Source organism: Perna viridis, chromosome 9 (genome assembly GCF_037379345.1).
Source record: "Perna viridis isolate PV_CMFRI_1.1 ecotype Kerala chromosome 9, ASM3737934v1, whole genome shotgun sequence".
In the NCBI taxonomy this organism is placed as follows: Eukaryota; Metazoa; Mollusca; class Bivalvia; order Mytilida; family Mytilidae; genus Perna; species Perna viridis.
In genome coordinates this window covers 12,348,638-12,368,816 of record NC_142453.1, presented here as the reverse complement: position 1 = coordinate 12,368,816, position 20,179 = coordinate 12,348,638, and the positions used below count along the sequence as shown (strand labels likewise).

Here is a 20,179-nt window from a genome sequence, read left to right as displayed (position 1 = left end):
ATGAAAATAAGTTTTATTTAAGGCTTTCTGTTATGTTGTTTTCCTGGCTTTGTATTCGTCCATCGCTTTTCCAATTATTCTAAATTTTTAATCTTCTGGCATTGAAAAAAATAATGATTACTCATCCAAAAAATGTTGACTTTTTATTAAAAGAAAACTTCATATTATTTTTTCAATGCACAAAGGCAAGTCTTTGTCGACAATGTTCAAATGTTAAGGTGAAATTTTCTTTCGGTGCTGGATGGGACGTCGATATTGTTCCGCCTGAAATTCTTCGGCCGTTCGAGTCTACCAAACCAAAATAATGCATGATAAAATAACCTAAACACTAAACGCATAAAAAAATATTTAAAACCGGAAATTTGGCAAAAATTATATCATCTAAGCAAACTTGTGGAAGATGGCCGATGGAGTTTGTGACGAGGATGTCCTCTCTTGTTCTTCAATTGTTTGGGATATGGGTGTTTAGAAAAGGGGAAATGTTAATTACTAGTATATGTTTGTATCATATTCAGTTTTACCAAAGCCTATCAAGCTTTCGTATGAAACAGAATTGAATCAGTCCAAGTTACTTTTTATTGCTTTTTTAGGCTGATGTAAAATGTTGAATACAAACGTTCCAATGATTTGTAACAGTTGTGGCCTTTAACCTACATCTACCTCCTGATAATTAATAATCCGCCAATTAAATCAACCTATAGAAAGTGCCGAAATTGCAACCGAAAGTTAATTTTATTTATGAATATTATATATGTATTCCGCCCTTAGACAGGGTATAATGTCCTATTTACGGCTTATGGTTTATATTCCACATTCATGGCTTATTATTTATATTCCATGAGTCGAATGAATAAAACAAGTATTATTATATATCTATCAAACTGTTTCCTACATCTAATTTGTACAAAATAGTTGACATTTTGGATTTTTAACTGTTCACTAGCCTATTCCAGAAATAGACGATCCTGGTCTAAATGTCAATAACCAGAGGAAATCTGCCAAGTTCTCCATAAACCGCAGTGACGGATCCAAAGGGGTGCAGCGGATTGGAACCCCTCTTTTATTGGAATATTTGTCACTTTCATGTGTAAAATTGACAAAAAAATGCAAAATAATGTCCTAGCACCCCCTTTTTTCAGAGGAACCTAGACTGACATTTCAAAGTATCTTGAACGCATTTATGACATGAACGGCCACTCATATTTTTTTATAAATAAAGAAAACTGATATTTTTGTATGTGCTCGTAAAGGTGTGGCGTAACTGAAAACTAAATCAGCGCCAACTAGCATTAATTCTTCGCTCCCTGCACCACCTAGCGTTAATTATAAATTTGCGATGACGTCTGTTTCTTTTGCAAAAAGATTCCGAAAATTTATTTTTTAATGTTATTTCTCATTATTTTATTACTTTTCATAGTCAGGTTAACAATATTCAATTCGAATGTAAAAAAAATTGCTTTCATGTTTTAAAAGAACTAGTGCATCACCATTCAGCGATATAATTTTTTCTTGCTGGTTACAAAGCAAACAAATAAACAAAGATTTCATTTAGGGGCGACCATTTGATTCTGAAACGGGATTGCCCGCGGCAAACTTGTGGGATCATACAGAATATTTATTTTTGAAATTTTGCGGGTCAGGAAATTTTATGTCAACCACTTACATCAGGGCAACATTATTTGCATTTCACTGTGGTTGAATAAAGTCAGAAATTTTATTTATTTTCTAGGAAGTCTAAGCCCGAACATTCCATTTAATTTTTTTTTCAAGATCAGAATATTTCTTTCGAAAACTGTCTACCCTCTCCCCTTCCCTCATAATCAAATGGTCGTCCTTAATTGATTATAAAGTCCCTGACATGTTTAACGAATAGTTACTGAGCGTTAATGAAACACCAGCACACATCCTCTTGCAAATATAAATTTTACCCCAAGGGGAAATGTAGCCTATAAGATATTATTTCAAAGATAGTTTGACCTATAGTATGTATATGCATAATCTTGGGATATTTTTACACGAAAATATTACCCTAACCGTCGAATGATGTTTTGTTAAAAAAAGACATGTACAAATTGACATGAACGTTGGGAAGTAATCCACACCAAGAGTTTGTCTTTTGAGTGGCCTCTGATAAATATATTTGTTCAGTTTGAAATTGCAACACGCTATATCCTTTTCTCTGTTAGACAAGGGTTGCGGTCCTGTCTCAGTGAATGGAGGAGGGGCAAGTAACTCTTGCTGCTAGCGAAGATGTTTGTTTAGAGTGAATAGCACAACTCCGAATCTAGCAAACCACAGTGGCAACTTTTGTAAACCTATTTCGTTAGATATTTTATTTTGACAAACTGAATGATAAAGTTAAATTTAAGTCCAGAAACTTTCCTAGTAATAAATTTCTGGATCGGAAACCCCTTTTTATCAAATCTCTATTATGATAAGTAATGAACACATAAATTTGAGACATATATTTAGTACAGGAAAACTATGTATCTTTTTTCTCCTTTTGCTCATTTGATTGCGATTTCTTTTTCTTTCAATAGGTTTGAGGCCAGACAGAGTAAATTATTGTTCACAGAAATCAACCAAATCTTAAACGGCAACTCCTGCCGCAAAGTGCTAATTTCTTACACAAACTTCTTTTCATCTCAAAAGAATGACAAACTACGCGACTGGCTATGTTTATCTTTTCCTAATGATGAATAAAGATAATTTGGTGGGTTGTTATCGTACATTGATCACTTCTTGTCTGATTTTTGTTGAAGATTGCTATCTAAATTAAAATGATATCATACATAACATTTTTTTTTTTCAAATTTCAAAGTTAGTGCAATTCTTTCTCGTGTTATACTTAAAAAAAGAACTTGTGCAAATAACGCTTACGTTGATAAAAAAAATCGTAAGACATATTATACTTTTTCTAAATGACTTGGTGTGAAGAGAAAAGTATCCTTGATAGTTCAGTTCAGTTAAATTTTATCCTTAGCAATTTTGTTTCACAGAGAGCGTTTGGGTTCTTAAAACTTCTATTAACAGTTGGTCGGTCTATTCGTTAGGCCTATTGATTGATTGATTGATCGTTGGTTTTTAACGCCCAAGCAGCAATATCTCAGCTAGATGGACATGAAATGGATGATAACATGAGCGTGAAATGATGATGAAATGAAAAATGGAGACTCATACTCCTAGCGGATACCCACAATAGGAATGTGGCATCTTTCCTAACAAGTTGCAACACTAGTTTGCGGTCAGGTTTTCCATGTTATGGCCTGACGACCCCAGCTTGTAACATGCCACAGTAACCCCATTCAACCACCTAGTTGATTAGTGGGCAAAGTGCCCTAGCCCCCGCCTATGGTTCTGAGCACTATTTAGTCACCTTTTACGACCAGCTTAGCGTTGCTGCGGGCCTATTCTATTGACACTCAGACTCCCATGGGGCTGTTTTGCCTGTAAATTCAATTTTGTTAATTCGATAGTAAACAGATTATATTGCACTTGCACTGTCTGCAGAATCGAAATTTTTAGAGATTTCATTACTTTGATTGTCTATACTCGGCGTCACATAAATAACATACTGTTAAAATTTGAATAAAAATATTTTCTACGACTTTATTGACACCAACCGTCGTTTAAATTGTCTTAAATGACTTGCTCATTCGTTTAGCCAAACAGCTTCTCAAAAACAAGTCGTTTATTAGCTTAAATCATGCGTAACAAATCCTTACGGGAAAATCCCATACTAATATCCGCCATGTTGGTTTTTACGGGACGATTTGTTTACAAACGAAGTTCGTAAGTTCCCGTCGAACTCCGGTGACAATCGTCTGCTTGATCAACTTCTCGGTATTGTACGTTGTTCGCGTAAAATAAATCCGAGATATCCGAAATAACGCCGAAGTGCATTCTGGGTTCTTCGGTTTTTGGACAAACCATTTAAACGTAAACAACATCTCCTAGCAACCCGATCACTGTAAACAAGGCCGACTTTTTACAATGTAACTATTGGCACCTAGAATTAAAATCTGACCGGAATTTAACGATTCAATGTTTAGGGAGAAGCCATTTGGCTAAACGAATGAGCAAGTCATTTAAGACAATTTAAACGACGGTAGGTGTCAATAAAGTCGTAGAAAATATTTTTATTCAAATTTTAACAGTATGTTATTTATGTGACGCAGACTATAGTGTTCAGCTATTAATTTATATTGTTACTATTGCGGCGAGTGAATAGCGATGGTCAGTTCAGTGTGTATAGAGTTGATATGTAAAATTGCAATCCAGGTAAGTAGACGCAAGTTCGTTTGGTCTGGCTAAATCGCAGTTCCCTTATTACACATCCTTGGTATTTATACAAGAAAAATACTTATACTCATGACGACATGTATAATTGTTATTGTACTGTGTAAAATGTGGACGTGTATTTATTCAATACACCATGTAGAATAGAACTTAATTGTATATTTATTTACGAAAGTTAAAACCCAATGAAAAACCTCTGGAAAGCAAAGTAAACACGACATTCTTTTCGTTTCGTTTGTTGTTATTGTTTCTGTATTTCGTATTTTAGTTTACGCGTACATAAGGAACAATCGTTTCATTGACTAAGAATATTTATGTAAAAAGAAAGTAGAATATTGCTGATTGGCGTTAGTTCTGCAGAAATGTCACAATCACCAGGTATTTAATTAGTTTATTTCGGGGTGCGTCACTTACAATGGTCCTTTCGACTATTAATGTAGTAAGTTAATGTCAAACCCTGATGTGCAAAATGCATGTGTTGCAATCTAAATAACACATCGACTCCAGACTTTCCATTGTCCATCAATAGATGTTATATAAAATATTAGCTGCGAAATCGTAGCTCTTGATTTTTTTTTTGATTTTGCGATTTAACGTTAAGAAAATAAAAAAAAATAATGACAGCTACGTTTCGCAGCAAATAATATATGTATATAAATAAATGTAGTACTCAAATTATGTTTTTGATTGCTTGTTTGTTTTTGTTTTTGTTTCTTTTTTTTAAACACCGTTGGGTTTGTTCAGCGTAGTGTAACGGGAGAGCATGATTTGACTCACAAAATTATACTCTGGCCTCTGCCACCAATACGGAACCCTAGACTGCTTGGTGACAAAGAATTAATCCTTTAGCCAAGTCAGTTAACTTGCTATTTAAATCTCACTGCCTACTACAATGCAGGTAGGCCATCCTGCCACTGTAGAAAAGTGTTCTGCCATGGCAAGCTCCGAAACAGCATCTGACATTTTAGATTCACTCTTGACGCTGCAGCCAGCCCTCTCAGAAAATGCAAGAATCTTGAAATTTTGGGAAATAATGTATGACTTTACACAATGTTATCAGCTTGTCAAACGTCATATGATTTGAATAACATCGTAGTATTTTGGAAGACCTGTCTGCAGGTCTGCTGCTGCATGGAGCTTGCTGACTTAGGTCCATTCACCCTCCAGATTCTGCTTACCATTTTCAGGGACTTTATATTACTATTATACAGTCCCTGTCTAATTGTTTAAAGAAAAAGAGTCCTCAACAATATTGGAAATGTTTACACACATCAAAAGAACATCAGGATTATTTGCTGCACAAAGAATTATTGGTGTCAGGTGGGAGTGTTATCATTTAAAAGTCCCTGATGTCAGTAGTTGATGTTCAAATCATTCATCTTCATGTGCTTTAAATAATTAAGTACTTCTCTGTCTAAGAATCAGGTAGCGGAATTCAGCTGTTTCAAATCCAGAAATTACGGTTACAGTTTTTTTTCTACTGTGTATTTACTTCTGATTTTGCCAAGTTCCACTTTGTTTGTAGACCTCGTGAATTATCTCTGTAAAATGTGTATAAGGTGGCACATAAGGAAATGGAACATTAGAGATTTTATTATCTAGGTGTCTTTTTCCTCATAGTCCCAAGCAATAATAATAAAAGTGCTTGCAAAGTTTGCCGGCTTTTATTAATTTGTCAAGTTTATTTGAAATGCACTATGAAAAAAATGGTATGAAAAATTTACCCGCACTTTTTCCCTATATAAGCAGTCAAAAAATGTCTATGTTACAGATGCTTCAGGATGAATTTTAATAGGATAGTTTGCCAATCTCATTAGCGATGTCATATTCACTAATTTGCATATCATTAAGTGTCAAACTTGTTGGCAAATAAACAACTAAACAATTTACAATTTCATGATTAGAATCCCAATTTTCAGATCTTTATAACTTTGTTATTTTATATCCAATTTTGGTTTTGTGAAATGTTTCATTAAGATAAAATAATTCATATTTTGTATGGGAATTTGTAATTCTTTTACTGTAAAGATAAATTTGAAATGTATATTTATATGTAAACCTCTATTTTCATATAAAATTATTTTAAGATATTATGCTCACATAGTGTAATTACTGAATATTTACCTAAAAATTCCATGGATAAAAAGAGTAAACTTATGATGATTTAAAGTTGATGCCCCTGCAACTTGATAGATTTTTTGCCAACCAAAACCAAATCACAGGTAAGTGATGACATCACGAAAAACTCTCCTATAGCTTTTTGATTGTTTTCATGTACTGAATATGTTTGTGGCAAAATTTACTTTAAAAAAATAGAAAAAAAAATGATGTGCCGCCCATTGCCACATTCTTACACAGAATGGTACTTGAATATGTTTTAATCTCAGGCTAAATTAAATTTCTGTGTTGACAAAGTTAAAATAAAGAATCATTTGACATTACAGGAATTTGATTCTCACAAATGAATTGATGACATGGTGATATTTCTTATTTTGGTAATCAATTTTAATTCAATTACAGCTTTTTGGATCTATATTAACAACTCATTTAACGTAGTATTGGCACACTGTCTTTTTTAAAATTTGTAATTAAATTCTATTTGATAGGACAGATAAGTGAAAGGTGAACTGAACATATTTTGTTTTATAGAGCCAAAAAATACTGGACAAAAATTATCTCAATTTTTAAAGGTCCTCTCCCATATTACAGGAATAAGTAACTACAAAAATCTTTTGCATGCAACAATGACAAATAATTGGTCTCTTTGATCTTTCCTAAGAATTTATTTATAGACAAATTTTTAGACAACAGACCTTCAATTTTTTATACAATGTTTAAGTGTCATGCAAATGTCTATGAATGTTTCAATGACAGAGTAATAATGTTTAGGCCAAAAAATGATGGTCGTTTCTTGTTACCAGCAAGAAAAAATAGGGTAGGTACTTAGGGAAATTATTTTATATTTCAAAAACATTTTGCATTGAGGTAATGGTAACAATCTGGACTTTAACAGGCTGCTTTAGCCGAATTAGCTATAAAATGTTCAGGGTAGACACACAAAAAAAAACTAAGGTAGATAGAAAACAGACATTATTTTTTTGGCCTGAGCATTAATACATACATAAAGGTAATAGGAGCTTGCATGCAGTATTCAGCTGATTTTTTATATTCATTGTGTATAAATTGATAGTGATAAATATTAGTGGAATGAAATTAGTCCTTAGGTTATATTGCAGAGAATTTATGGCTTTGATTTGGCTTACACTTACTGAATGTACTGCATAATATAAGCTTCTTTTCTTAAGCCTTTAACATATGTCAGACCAGTACATGTAATTTAGAGCTATTTATCAATTTACTTTAAAAGAGCCTAGAGGTTGCGGCTTGCATGTCTTTTGTAACTTAAGCATACATGTAACTTTAACTTTTATAATTCCATAAGCTACTCTTCTAGTGGTACCAAATCAATGTGGATCAGATCCTTAAAATTCCAAAGTTCTTCTGGAAATTCTCAATGCTTGATTATTATCAGAATATATTAGCATAAAGAACTATGAAAAATACTAATCCAAACCATCTTCTAAATAAACGTGAAAGAAGATGTTGACACCAACAACATATTTGTCAAGTAGGGTTGAAGTGTTTTTCAACCGATGGTTGGCATTCCAATAGGAAGAAATTATGCTCCGCTGTGTCCTGGTCTACTACTTCACTCTTTTGAGCTTACTTTAAACTGATATTTTCCAAAAGAATGAACATTGTTTAGCCAAATCTTTTGATCTCAACTTCCGCTATGTAGATTCATGGATATTTTACATTGCATCTACCCCAAAGGACTTGAAGTAAAGGAAGGTACATGACAAACTTCTGGATATCAATGAAAAGGGGAAAACTCCTATCCAAACCACATTGCATGCCATCTACCCTGGACATGGCTTTTTATGAGCAACTTGCAAGGTGTTTCTAGAAAAGCAGAGGATGTTAACCCTACTGGAGCACCTGTTACATGCTCCCATTCTTTGTGGAGTCCAGATTGTTCATTTACTTTTTTAGCTCACCTTGCAAAAGGCCATGTGAGCTGTTGCCATCACTTGGTGTATGTTGTCATTTTCATATTGTCGTTAACTTTTTAAAACTCTTCTCCTCTAAAATTTCTTTACCAATTGGAACCAAACTTGGTATAAATGTTTCTTGGGGTATCCTGCATAGAATTGGAGTGGGAAATTTTAATCCGTCGAAAAACATGGTTGCTGTTACTAAAAATAGAACATAGGGGTCAGACAGTAGTTTTTGCATATATCAACCAAATCATTAGGTTTAGTTAAATTCTGACATAGGTTAAAGTGTTCAGCATGAGATCTATCTGCGGTCAAATATTCGTTTTAATCTGTTACGTTATGTTGGAGTTATTACCCTTTTTCAACGTTTTTTTGTTATTTTTAATGTTATTTCTTTCAAAAGTCTTCTCCTCTGACACTACTTGACCAATTAGAACCAAACTTAGTATGAATGTTTCTAGGGGTATTCTGCATAGAAGCGATGTAGAGATTTTTGATCTGTCGAAAAAACATGGCCGCCATTACTAAAAATAGAACATAGGGGTCAGACAATAATTTTTCATATATACCTCCAAAACTGTTAGGTTTAGCCAAATTCTTTCTATTCCTCAAACTATCCTTTTTATTAGGAATGATAAAGTCTTCAGGGATAAAAGTTGTCAAACAACTCCTTTTAAGAGTTATTGCCCTTGAAAGTGGGAAAACTGACTTTTTTTTTTTACTGTTTTCAGCCAATATACGATCTGCATTGTTTAATACAGATTGGTATTTTTCTAGTTTGAAATCTGTTTTAAAAGTAGCTTGTATTATTATGTAAGATGATGGAATAAAGAAAGAAACTTTCAATTGCTAAAATGACCCTTATGATAAGTCCTACCAAAGTCTTCTAGAGTCAAAATTGTTGGACAACTTCTTGTTAAATTTATTGCCCTTGAAAGGCAAAATTCAACCAGGTGAGCAATGTAGGCTCCTAGGAGCCTTTTGTTTTTTTTTCTTTGTGCTTGTTGATTTTGTAATTTTTATGTTCTTTGTTATGTGACAAAGATTCCCTTAATTTCCCTTAAGAACTATTGTAACTTAAATTTGTATAGGATTTTTTATGCAAGTCTTAGATTTAGATTAAGTGTTAGATTTCTACTTAAGATGATCTGAAATACAACAATGTTCATGAGAATGCATAATAGCATATTTAATATATGTACCTACATGGAATATGTATAATCCTTCCTGATAAAACTTACACAGATCACTTTTTTTATTACCTAAGATTCAAACCATATGATAATTGAAATGTAATAGAACAGTAGTGGAAAATTTTGAGAAGCTATATTTGATTAAATTATGATCACTAGTAATCAGATCTTATGTTAATTACAAATTATTTTCAATTACACACTATTTTATACTGGATTACTACCTTGTTTAGCCTGAATTTTGGAAGAACCACCACTCAATTTTGTTCAACACAAACTTCAGAACAATGCTGTGGATGATAAAGTATTATCTTCATTTATAGCATTCAGTTTTGAATGTACTGTAATACATGGTATTTACGCATATTACAGTTATTGTGGACTGATATTATGATGTATGGACAAAAGAGTGTCATGTGTACACATGTAATACACTAGGTACATATGTAATCATTGAGTTACAGTAAAAGAGATATGGTTTATCACATTTGTTTTAAACTACTTTCTTGTACTTGTTCAAGGTTTCAATTTTCAAAGGCAAATTATAGAGTTCAATATTTGTATTTATTTTATATTATTGATGATAGGTATACAGCAAGAAACCTTGGATAAGTATAAAGAAAACTTCCAGGCAGATCCTAAAAATAGACTGGCACAGAATGTTTGCTCTAAACAAGACCTTTGGGATGTATGCAAAAATCCAGCTGTTATTGCTGGAACACCACATGTGTATAATTGCAAGGTTTGTAATGTAATCAATCATGCATTTCAGTCTTTACTTAACATTTCAGAAGTATAGCTGCAAGTCCTATATATGTAGTCACATAGTCACATAGTCACATAGTCAAAATACTATTAGGTTATTCTGTGTTGTTTTATCAAATTATGATAGATTAACATGCATATATGTGAAACTCCAATCAGGTTATTTTGTAATTTTGGTTGAGAGTTAAGCACTACAAATCATTAGAATTTTCAGTTATACTTTATTAATTATTTTGAGGTATGTTTGTCTTTACCGTATGTTATAAAAAGATACGTTTTTAATTCCAACTTATGGACACAAGTGGACACAGGAGCCCCGACATTGTGAGGATGAATTCAAACTAAAGTTCATCTCTTTAAAATATTGATTTAAGTGAATAGAAGAAATAGCCTACAAATTGCGACATGAAGTAAAAAGTATGACTATGTGAGACCTTTAAAGCAAGCACTGATTTCAGTAACAGTAATAACATCAAGGAAAGAGAAGATGTTTTTGTTTTAGTGAGTAAATTTCTTATTCATTCTTTAAATCTGTGTTATAGATATCAAGTGAAGGGAAGCCAATGACAAACCAGAAAAGTTCAGGGAGGTGCTGGATCTTTGCCTGTTTGAATGTTTTAAGGAGTAAATGTATGAGTCAGTTTAAACTTGAAAGTCTTGAGTTCAGCCAGAATTACCTCTTCTTCTGGGATAAAGTGAGTAAACATTATGTGATACAAAAGCTCTGCTCAGCCTTAAGCTTCTTCTTATGCTTTGTTGAATACAATGAGCATAGAATTGAGTTATTGATAATATTGATATTCAGGTATCATTTTTTTAGACTAACAAGGATTCAAAAGTAATACATTATTTCAGAATGATTAAAGCAAACAGAAACTATGTCACAGAAAAAAAGAAATGGTTAAATGTTACTGTTTTGTTAATATTTATAATTTATTTTCAATGTAGATTGAGAGAGCCAATTATAACTTAGATTGCTACTTAGAATGTGCAAAGAAGGGAGAAACTGCTGGGGGTAGGTTGGTAGATCATTTACTAAAAAATCCTGCAGAGGATGGAGGCCAGTGGGATATGTTGATTAATCTTATAGAGAAGTACGGTGTTGTTCCAAAGACCTGCTGTCCTGATGTACAGAGTGCTGAGTCATCAATGCGATTCAATAGAATTATTAACAACAAGGTTGAGTATAAGGACTTCTAAAAATGGTTTTTTTTTTGTAATTTTTATTACATGTACCTGCTTCAGTGTTCATCTTATAAGTTGAAGCACATCTTATTTATTATTTGGCTTTTCCTTTTTGAAGAGTTTAATGGTGTATATATGTTATAACCAATTCTTCTGTTGATGCCTTGCTAACAAGAAGGAGCAGTTAAATTGTCAGTTTGGTTTTCAATCTGTTTGATAATTTTATTTCTTAAGCATTAATTTCCTACTTTGCTATCTACACTTGTAGATGAGAGAATACTGTATGAGGCTCCAGACCATGGTGAAGGATGGGGCTCCAGAGGAGAAAATACAATCTGAGAAAACTGCAATGTTAGCACAGGTAGATGACTTTACTGTCAATGTATTAATTTTTGTAGTTGCTAATTTCCAAAAAAAAAATTCCAATATACACATTCATTGATACCCATTATTACTGTTTTAGAAGTGAATTTTGGTATCAAAATATGTGAAATAACTTTTATGAATACTATTTTATAGGCCTTTTGTCCACACCAAAAGTACTGTATTTTTGTGTGTGATACACACATTTTTACATAGAAATCATTTCCAAAGCATGGGGGTATGTATTGCATCAATATATGAGAATTGGCCTAGGAATGAAAGATTTTTATATGGGAAAAGGGATTGCGTAATGTAAACAATTAAACTAAAAGTGACAAAGGTTGTACAATAATTCCTTGAATTCTTATAAAACATGGTTAGAGATTAAAATGAAACAACCAAACACTGAAAAGTAACAGAGTCCTTTTTTAGCTTATCTGTCCTACATGGCAATGTAAGTACTGGTAAGCTTTTGCCTGGCATCCGTCGTCGTCTTTTAAACAATTTTTCAAAAATCTTCTCCTCTGAAACTACTGAGCAAAACTATATTGAACTTCACACAGAAGTTCCTTAGGGTATCTTGCACAAAATTCTTTTTTAGATTTTTTATCTGTCAAAAATATAGCCGCTGTTGCTATATTTAGACTATGGAGTTATTACATTTGTAACTCCATGCAGTTGAACATGTCACAGTAATAATTAGTTTTTTGTATTATATCTCTGTGTGTATCAGTCATATAAAACATTTAAATCATTTATATATAATTGAATTTTGATTAATGGGCTCAATACATAGATCTGAACATCCTGGTACTTTTACATGTGAGGAAGTGAAGCTGTGGATAAATTACTACATATGTTAAATCAATGCAATTATCTAAAATTTTACATTGTACTTGTAGTAATTATTTTGTTTGTCAATATTTTATCTTGAAAATTGAAATGTATGAAGGGACCAACAACAAAATGTCGAAATTTCATCAAAAAATCTTTCATTGCAAAAATGATTCTAGTATTATGACCTCACAACCCACTATTTTTTTGAAGATTATGTATGGATCTATTGATAGCTACATCTCCTAATCTAGGGCGTGAAGATTTGAATCCTTTCACCTGATTGGTCAATCCAATTCTGTGATGTAGCACTGAAAAAATATATATATATGGGTGCTGTGATTAAAAGTTCAAAAGTTTGGTAACAACCCTTCTCATGCAGCATAGTATAAAAGCTGGAGGAGTTCTGTCAGGCTTACATATTTGGCCTAATAACGAAGATTTCTTCAAATGAGTGACATGTAATGCTATAAACAAACCAACAATATTGCCAATTGAAATAAAATAAACTTGACAATTAATTATGCTTAAATTTACTTAAACATAGAAATAGCTAGGTCCAAAACAAAATTTCTGGCGGTCCACAGGACTACTAATTAACCATCTTTAGGTAGTCCTCCCTAGATTCTGGGAGGATACTAGACTACTGGACTACCAATAGTGTCAAACCTTGCCCTTGAAAGGTGAAAAATGCTGGTTTTTTTTGCAGTTTTCAAAAGAAAAAACTTTCAATTGATGAATTGATCTATATGAGGCCTACAAAAGTCTCGACAAGTCAAAATTGTCCAATGGCTCTTTGTTAGAGTTATAGTCCTTGTAAGGCAAAAAATACTACGTTTTTGCAGTTTTCAAAAATTACCTTTCAGTTGATGAAATGATTATGATAAGGCCTACAAAGTCTTTTTGGGTGGAAGTTGTCGGATGACTCCATGCTAGAGTTATTGTTCTTAAAAGGCAAAGTATTATGTTTTTTGCGGTTTTCAGCTAATATCATGAGAACTGCGATAAATAAAAAAATACCTTTAAATTATTGTCCTTGGAAGGGGAAAAATACAGTTTTTGGCCAATATCTTGGAAAATATGATAATAATAACTTTTATTTGATGAAATAGTTCTTACAACAAGACCCACTACAGTCCAATGGATCATCAAAGTGGTAGGACGAATCCTTGTTAGATTTATTGCCCTTGAAGGTCAAAAATTGAACCATGTGAGCGATTCAGTTTCCTGGGAAATCCTCCTTATTAAATGCTTGTGCAGCCGAAAATGAGTATTTTGAAACTTATTTTGATTATTTTTAAAAATTTTCTTCCTTATAAGTATGTTAATGTAATACCTTATTTAGCTACATGATGTTTAAGTGTGAATGTAAGTTTCTTTCCTTCACATTTTTGTGGGAAATTCCACTGTGATCTATTACTAAAAAAAAACTTTTTCCATGTTTTTTTACCTTTAAAGTTTCACTGGGTTCAATATATAAATGTGCATTATACACAAAATGGGGTAGTGAAAAATTGGTACATATATTTTAAAAATGGTAAAGTACTTATGGGAGGAAGTATTAAAAGTATGAAAGCGTTATCCATGCTATTATGTAGTATTCACAATATGGTGAATAAAAGCAAAGCAAAAATGGGATCAGTCTTTATAAGAGAGAAATACAGTGAAACTTGTGTAATCAGGACACCTTTTTAAAGCCTTAGATATCAATTCAAATTTTTGAACCTGTATAAACCAAACACTGTCTAAACCAAATCAATTTTAAAGTCCAAAAGGGCTTCAGTATAGATTTCACTATACTTGACAAACTGTCAGCATTTTTTTTCTTCTTACAATTTTTCTTTTTTAAAATTGTGTTATTTTTTTAAATTATAAGTGCTTAAGACTTTGATACATTTGTACTTTTGAATAGAAGGGCATGACTTAGAGTCAAGTTAAATTAGGTCCATGGCATTTCCAGTATTAACATACAAAGTATAATACATTGTAACATTTTTGTATTTTGTTTATTGGCTAGACATCTACATGTATTATATTGTAAGAGATAACTTTTATTTGTGTAAATCAATATGGATTTGTGGGTTATGATTATGTTATGTGATAACAGACTGTTACATATTTGTTTCAAGAGTCCAAGATATTATCTGTATAAAAGTATAGAAGTATAAATTCAACCACTGAACATTACTATTGAGAAGTTACAGATAATACAGTCTCCAGTTATAGGAATTTCATATACTTAGCAAGCAACATGGTAGAATTACAAAAAAAAAAAAAAAAAAAAAAACATGAGAAAAAGTACTAAGTAGCAGAAATTAAGTCTTATTGTACATGCATTACTACACAAGCAAGAGTAGAGGCATGAAGACCTGCTATAACATCTCTTGGTTTCATGGTAAAGGTTTTCTCTGTGCTGTACCGTACTTAACGATTAGTTGTACATATTTCTCTGTGTTTTTCATATTGTTCTATAAACTATTTATTTACAGATATACAGAATAGCTTCTACTTGTTTAGGATCTCCATTAGAGACCTTTACTTGGGAGTATTATGACAGCGACAAAAAATATGTAAAAATTGGTCCAATTAAACCAGTGGATTTCTACAGACAGTACATCAAACCTGTTTATAATATGGAAGACAAGGTATGGAGTCATTATTGGAGAATATTTGTAATAGTATATAGCAAAAGATTATTTCCAGTTTCTCGACGGGTGTTTCTAGAAAAGCAGAGGACGCTTACCTTACTGGTGCACCTGGTCCATGCTCCCAGTTTTTAATGGAGTCCAAGTTGCTTATTTGCTTTTGTTACTTGGTTTGTATTATTTCAGTTACTTTATGTTCTTTGTTATGTCTGTTTTCTAAGTCTGGTCTTTGTCCCTGGATTACATTCTTTTGATAACCACTAGAATCTTGGTTCCCTTGATTACTCTTACACATGATCATATTTTCCCCTCTTGTATTTTGATACATAATATAATAATACAAAATTTCATTGTTTTCTTCTTTTATTTGAAATATTGATAAAATGTACTGAAAATTCTATTAGTATCTAAAATATTACAGTTGATATAGTATTTTCAAATTAAGGAGTGATGGTAATAGAATATTTCCTACTATTTTATCTACAGCAATGAGTTACACTTATGAGTACATACTTTGTAAAATCTGTAACCTGAAAGTATTGAACCAGTATTGTTCAAACTTGGCACAGTTTTTAGACACTTATTTAAGATGTGCACCCTATAACATGAGCAAAATTGTTGATTATTAATCACTTTATCAGTCTGGTTTAGGGCAGGTATTTAATGCAGTTATTATGGAGCTTTGGGCTTGAAAATCAAAATATTATTTTTATTTCAGGTGTGTTTAGTGAATGATTCCCGTCCAAATCATTCCTACAACAAACTATATACAGTGGAATACCTTGGTAACATGACTAAAGGTCGTCCAGTATTATATATAAACCAACCAGTTGATGTACTAAAGAAGGCAACAATAGCCTCACTTCAAGACAGTGAGGTATGTAATTAAGAATCACTGAGAGTTCAAGAGAGAGGAAAGATATGATTTGAAGTTCTTTTTCTAGGCCTTGCTGAGTTAGAGAACATTGAAATCTTACCTGACTGTGTCTATATGTCTTAGTCTTGCATTTCTAGTGATGTTTCATTTTTTTTCTCACTTTAAAAATTAATTTCATTATAAGTGATTTCTTTTTTATTTACATGATGTCTTAAACGTTACAGATGTGATAAGGAGTTCTCTTTTACATCTTTATGAACCATTATTGCTATGGAAACCTCCAAAAAAATTTGCAGGGTAAATCTTACTCTCCCATTTAATATTTGCACCCTATTTAGGCAGTTAAAGAAACATTTGTTGTTGTAGTTGAATTGTTACTATCATAGAAATATTGCACAAACTACAAAATAAAAAATTTAGTATAACTAAAGGAGAAAGTTTTTAATTAAACCAGCAGTAAAGATGTAAATGTGATTTGATAAATGTATCTCTGGCATATGAATAAATATAAGAAAGAAAGGATGATTAACCAAAATATGTTCATCAGTGTCTTTTATACAAAAAGATATTACAACTGAGCAGATCTTGTTCCAAGAATTAGTTAAATCTTTTAGAGTGCTCTTAGTTCAGTTGTTTACAGCATCCAGTTGATTATTCTTATTATTATCTAAGTCTGGTTAAGTTTGAATTTAATTGTTGTTTCTAAGGATTATCTATTTTTGCAAGTAGCAAACGGACACGGACATCAAATAAGTTAAGTTGTCATAACAGAATAGTATTATAACATGTTAGCATTGCCAAGTCTTAAAGTGAAAACATAAATTTTACTTTACATGTGAAATATTGAAGTTATTGCACAGAGAAAATCTAATAAAACCTGCTGTCTTTTTCAATGTTCAGTTCATGTATTCCAGGCAGTTTGGTTTGGATGTGATGTTGGGAAATGTTTTTACAGACAACCAGGATTATTAGATTTAAATGTGTAAGTTAGGTCTTGTTATTGTAGCTGTTCTTTCATGTCTTGTGGGAGAAATTATGTCATTTACTGTCTAAAACGCATCAAACTATTGATGAATTTAACAATCTTGAGTCCATAAGGTCATTGGCAAGTACAAATTGATGAATATTTTGAATTTTGATGCAGTTATTTGAAGCCCTTTACGGATAAACATGATAGTTATAATACATGTACTAGTACATTGTCTTGACATTTATTTATTTGTATAGAATAATATATGGCCTTTTAATACTTGCCACACAAGGTGATGGTATTATGTGATACTCTCCAAAAAGTTGTGTGTCTGTCCATCTGTCCATCCCCAAAGGTTTCCAGATGATAACTTGAGAACAGATCACTGAATTTTTTAGAACTTTATTAGAGGGCTAATTACCAGGGACATTGAAGAAAATCTATGCATTAATCTACATATGTTTGCACCAACAAAAAAGAAGAATTTTCCTTTTTTAGCTCACCTGGCCATTGGCCATGTGAGCTATTGCCATCACTTGGCATCTGTAGTCGTCATCGTTAACTATTTTTCTAAACTCTTCTCCTCTGACACTACTTGACTAATTGGAACCAAACTTGGTATGAATGTTCCTTGGGGTGTCCTGCATAGAACTGATGTGGGGATTTTTGATCTGTCAAAAAACATGGCTACCATTATTAAAAATGGAACATAGGGGTTACACGTAGTTTTTAGCATATATCTCCAAAACTGTTAGGTTTAGCCAAATTCTGACTGGGTAAGTGTTAAGCATGATGAGATCTGTCTGTGGTCAAATTTTCATTTTAATCTGTTAAGCCATGGTGGAGTTATTGGCTTTTTCAACATTTTTATGCTATTTTTAATGTTATTTCTTTCAAAAATCTTCTCCTCTGACACTACTTGACCAGTTGGAACCAGACTTGGTATTAATGTTTCTTGGGGTAGGCTGCATAGAACTGATGTGGGGATTTTTGATCTGTCGAATAACATGGTCACCGTTAAAATAGAACATAGGGGTCAGACAGTAGTTTTTTTTGCATATATCTCCAAAACCGTTAGGTTTAGCCAAATTCTTTTAATTGCTGAAATGATCCTTATTATAAGGCATACAAAAGTCTCCAAGGATCAAATTTGTCAGAATGTTTCTGGTAAGAGTTTTTGCCCTTGAAAGACGAAAAATGACAGTTTTTATTAACAGTTTCAGCCAATATCTTGAAAACTCTGATAGATAGAAACTCTCAATTGCTGAAATGATCATTTTGACAAGTCCTACCAAGGTTTTCTTGAGTCAAAATATTTTGACAACTCTTTGTTAAATTTATTGCCTTTGGAAGACAAAATTTAACCAGGTGAGCAATTCAGGCTCCTTGGAGCCTCTTGCTTTACACAAACTAAATGAAAAAGGTCTTCAGCTCAAGAGACAATCTAATATCAAGGACAATATAACATTTTATTAGGGCAGTTTATAGATAACATGCTATCTGCTTTCTTTAAATGTTATTGGAAAGGGGGCAACCAAAATGCCAAAAAATCCCCAACTTTTATTACTCATACAAATTTTATATATTTTAATGTACTGGAATTATCAATCTCCTAATAAATTTTGTAGTGTACTTAAGTTTTTATCTTCATTTGATAAAATATATATTAGATTTGTGATAAATATTGATATACTAAGACAGACAAGTGCAATTTCTCTCATTCTCACCTTATTTTCTCCCTTGCAAAGGAAGTTGTGAAGAGATATTGTAACATAAAAATCTTTCCACTCATTTTACACTAGGTAACCCTCTAGAATCAACAATTTTCAATTGATATTGACCAGTTTTGTTACAGTGTAAAGTGCTTTAGAAACTCAAGAACCCAATTGTTTAAGGTCAAAGATGATGGTCAGTTATTTACACAGCTGGAAACTTTTTGTTGTCCATATTTTGTGAAATTCTTTGTTTTCTTTTTCAGATTAGACTTAGATTTAGTGTTTGGTACCAACCTGCTGGGTCAGTCTAAGTCTGACCGATTGATTTATGGAGAATCATTAATGACCCACGCAATGACCTTCACTGCTGTCCAAACTTCAGAGGTAGGTAATGTGTGAAAGGGAAATAAACTGTTTGGTATGTTGATATGTCCAAGCCCGACAGAATGCTTTTTTTTTTTTAGAATATATCAAGCCCACTCATTTGAATTGAATTCTGTATTGCTTCAGTCTTTGTTGCCAATTGGAGTAAATAAAAAATATAATCTTCATTCACCTGTATTTTAAAATCTTTGTTTTTGCAGGATGGGAATAAAGCATCAAGATGGAGAGTTGAGAATTCTTGGGGAGACTCAGATGGAGATAAAGGTACTCCATTCATATTAGAAGTTCTCATTCATTTCTTTAGAAAGTAAAAAAAAATTTTCATATAATCTGTTGAATGTCAAAAGATCTACAGTACAAATTACTCCTTTTCTCCAGGTGGTCTATAGCCCAAAATTTTAGGTTCTATGGAAAAAAGATATTCATATGGTTGTAACCAAAAGGTCAAGTGGTTTGGATAGCACTCATGTGTTGTTTAATTACCAAATAAGCACATGTAGCAACAAAACTGACAAATCTTTCTTTCAATTTCTTTTGTATTCTTTAAGGCCATAAAAAATGATATTGTTCCTTTTCCTAGTGTACTGTGGGGCTAAAAACAAATTCTAAAATAACATCTTTAATAGGTAGTACAGAATCTTGTAATGGTTTGTTTTATACAACATTTAGAGTTGTAACCGTTTCATAAAATACACATATACTGGTGGTTGAAGATTTTTCTTTACAAATGTTATCAGTAATTCTATGCTGATACTACAGTTTAATATGTGTATCTTTAAAAAAATGCGTGAAACTGTGACCTGTATTTTGTTCACAAAATGTATTTGTTTACCATATAATGTGAGGTAATCATTCCAGAGAAATTGACTGAAGAATTCAGTCCACTCTGCC

At 32.3% G+C, this 20,179-nt stretch overlaps 1 protein-coding gene across 3 annotated transcripts in view; it reads left to right on the top strand.

Annotated features, from left to right (window-relative positions):
- The first annotated feature begins 4,587 nt into the window (after nt 1-4,587).
- Nucleotides 4,588-20,179, top strand: part of LOC148606806 (bleomycin hydrolase-like) — a 24,300-nt gene continuing 8,708 nt past the window's right edge. For 2 of the 3 annotated variants that reach the window (XR_015915424.1, XM_088546588.1), the window contains exons 1-10: nt 6,470-6,521; nt 10,138-10,292; nt 10,858-11,010; nt 11,264-11,494; nt 11,769-11,861; nt 15,187-15,342; nt 16,061-16,219; nt 17,134-17,201; nt 19,168-19,288; nt 19,489-19,552. Coding sequence is in view for 2 of the 3 variants with exons in the window: in XM_088546588.1 (XP_088402714.1) it covers nt 6,473-6,521; nt 10,138-10,292; nt 10,858-11,010; nt 11,264-11,494; nt 11,769-11,861; nt 15,187-15,342; nt 16,061-16,219; nt 17,134-17,201; nt 19,168-19,288; nt 19,489-19,552 (1,249 nt within the window). In the remaining variant the exon portion in view is untranslated. Of the gene's footprint in view, nt 4,678-6,469; nt 6,522-10,137; nt 10,293-10,857; nt 11,011-11,263; nt 11,495-11,768; nt 11,862-15,186; nt 15,343-16,060; nt 16,220-17,133; nt 17,202-19,167; nt 19,289-19,488; nt 19,553-20,179 lie in introns of those variants that run through there. The other variant, XM_088546589.1, reaches the window with a different exon arrangement.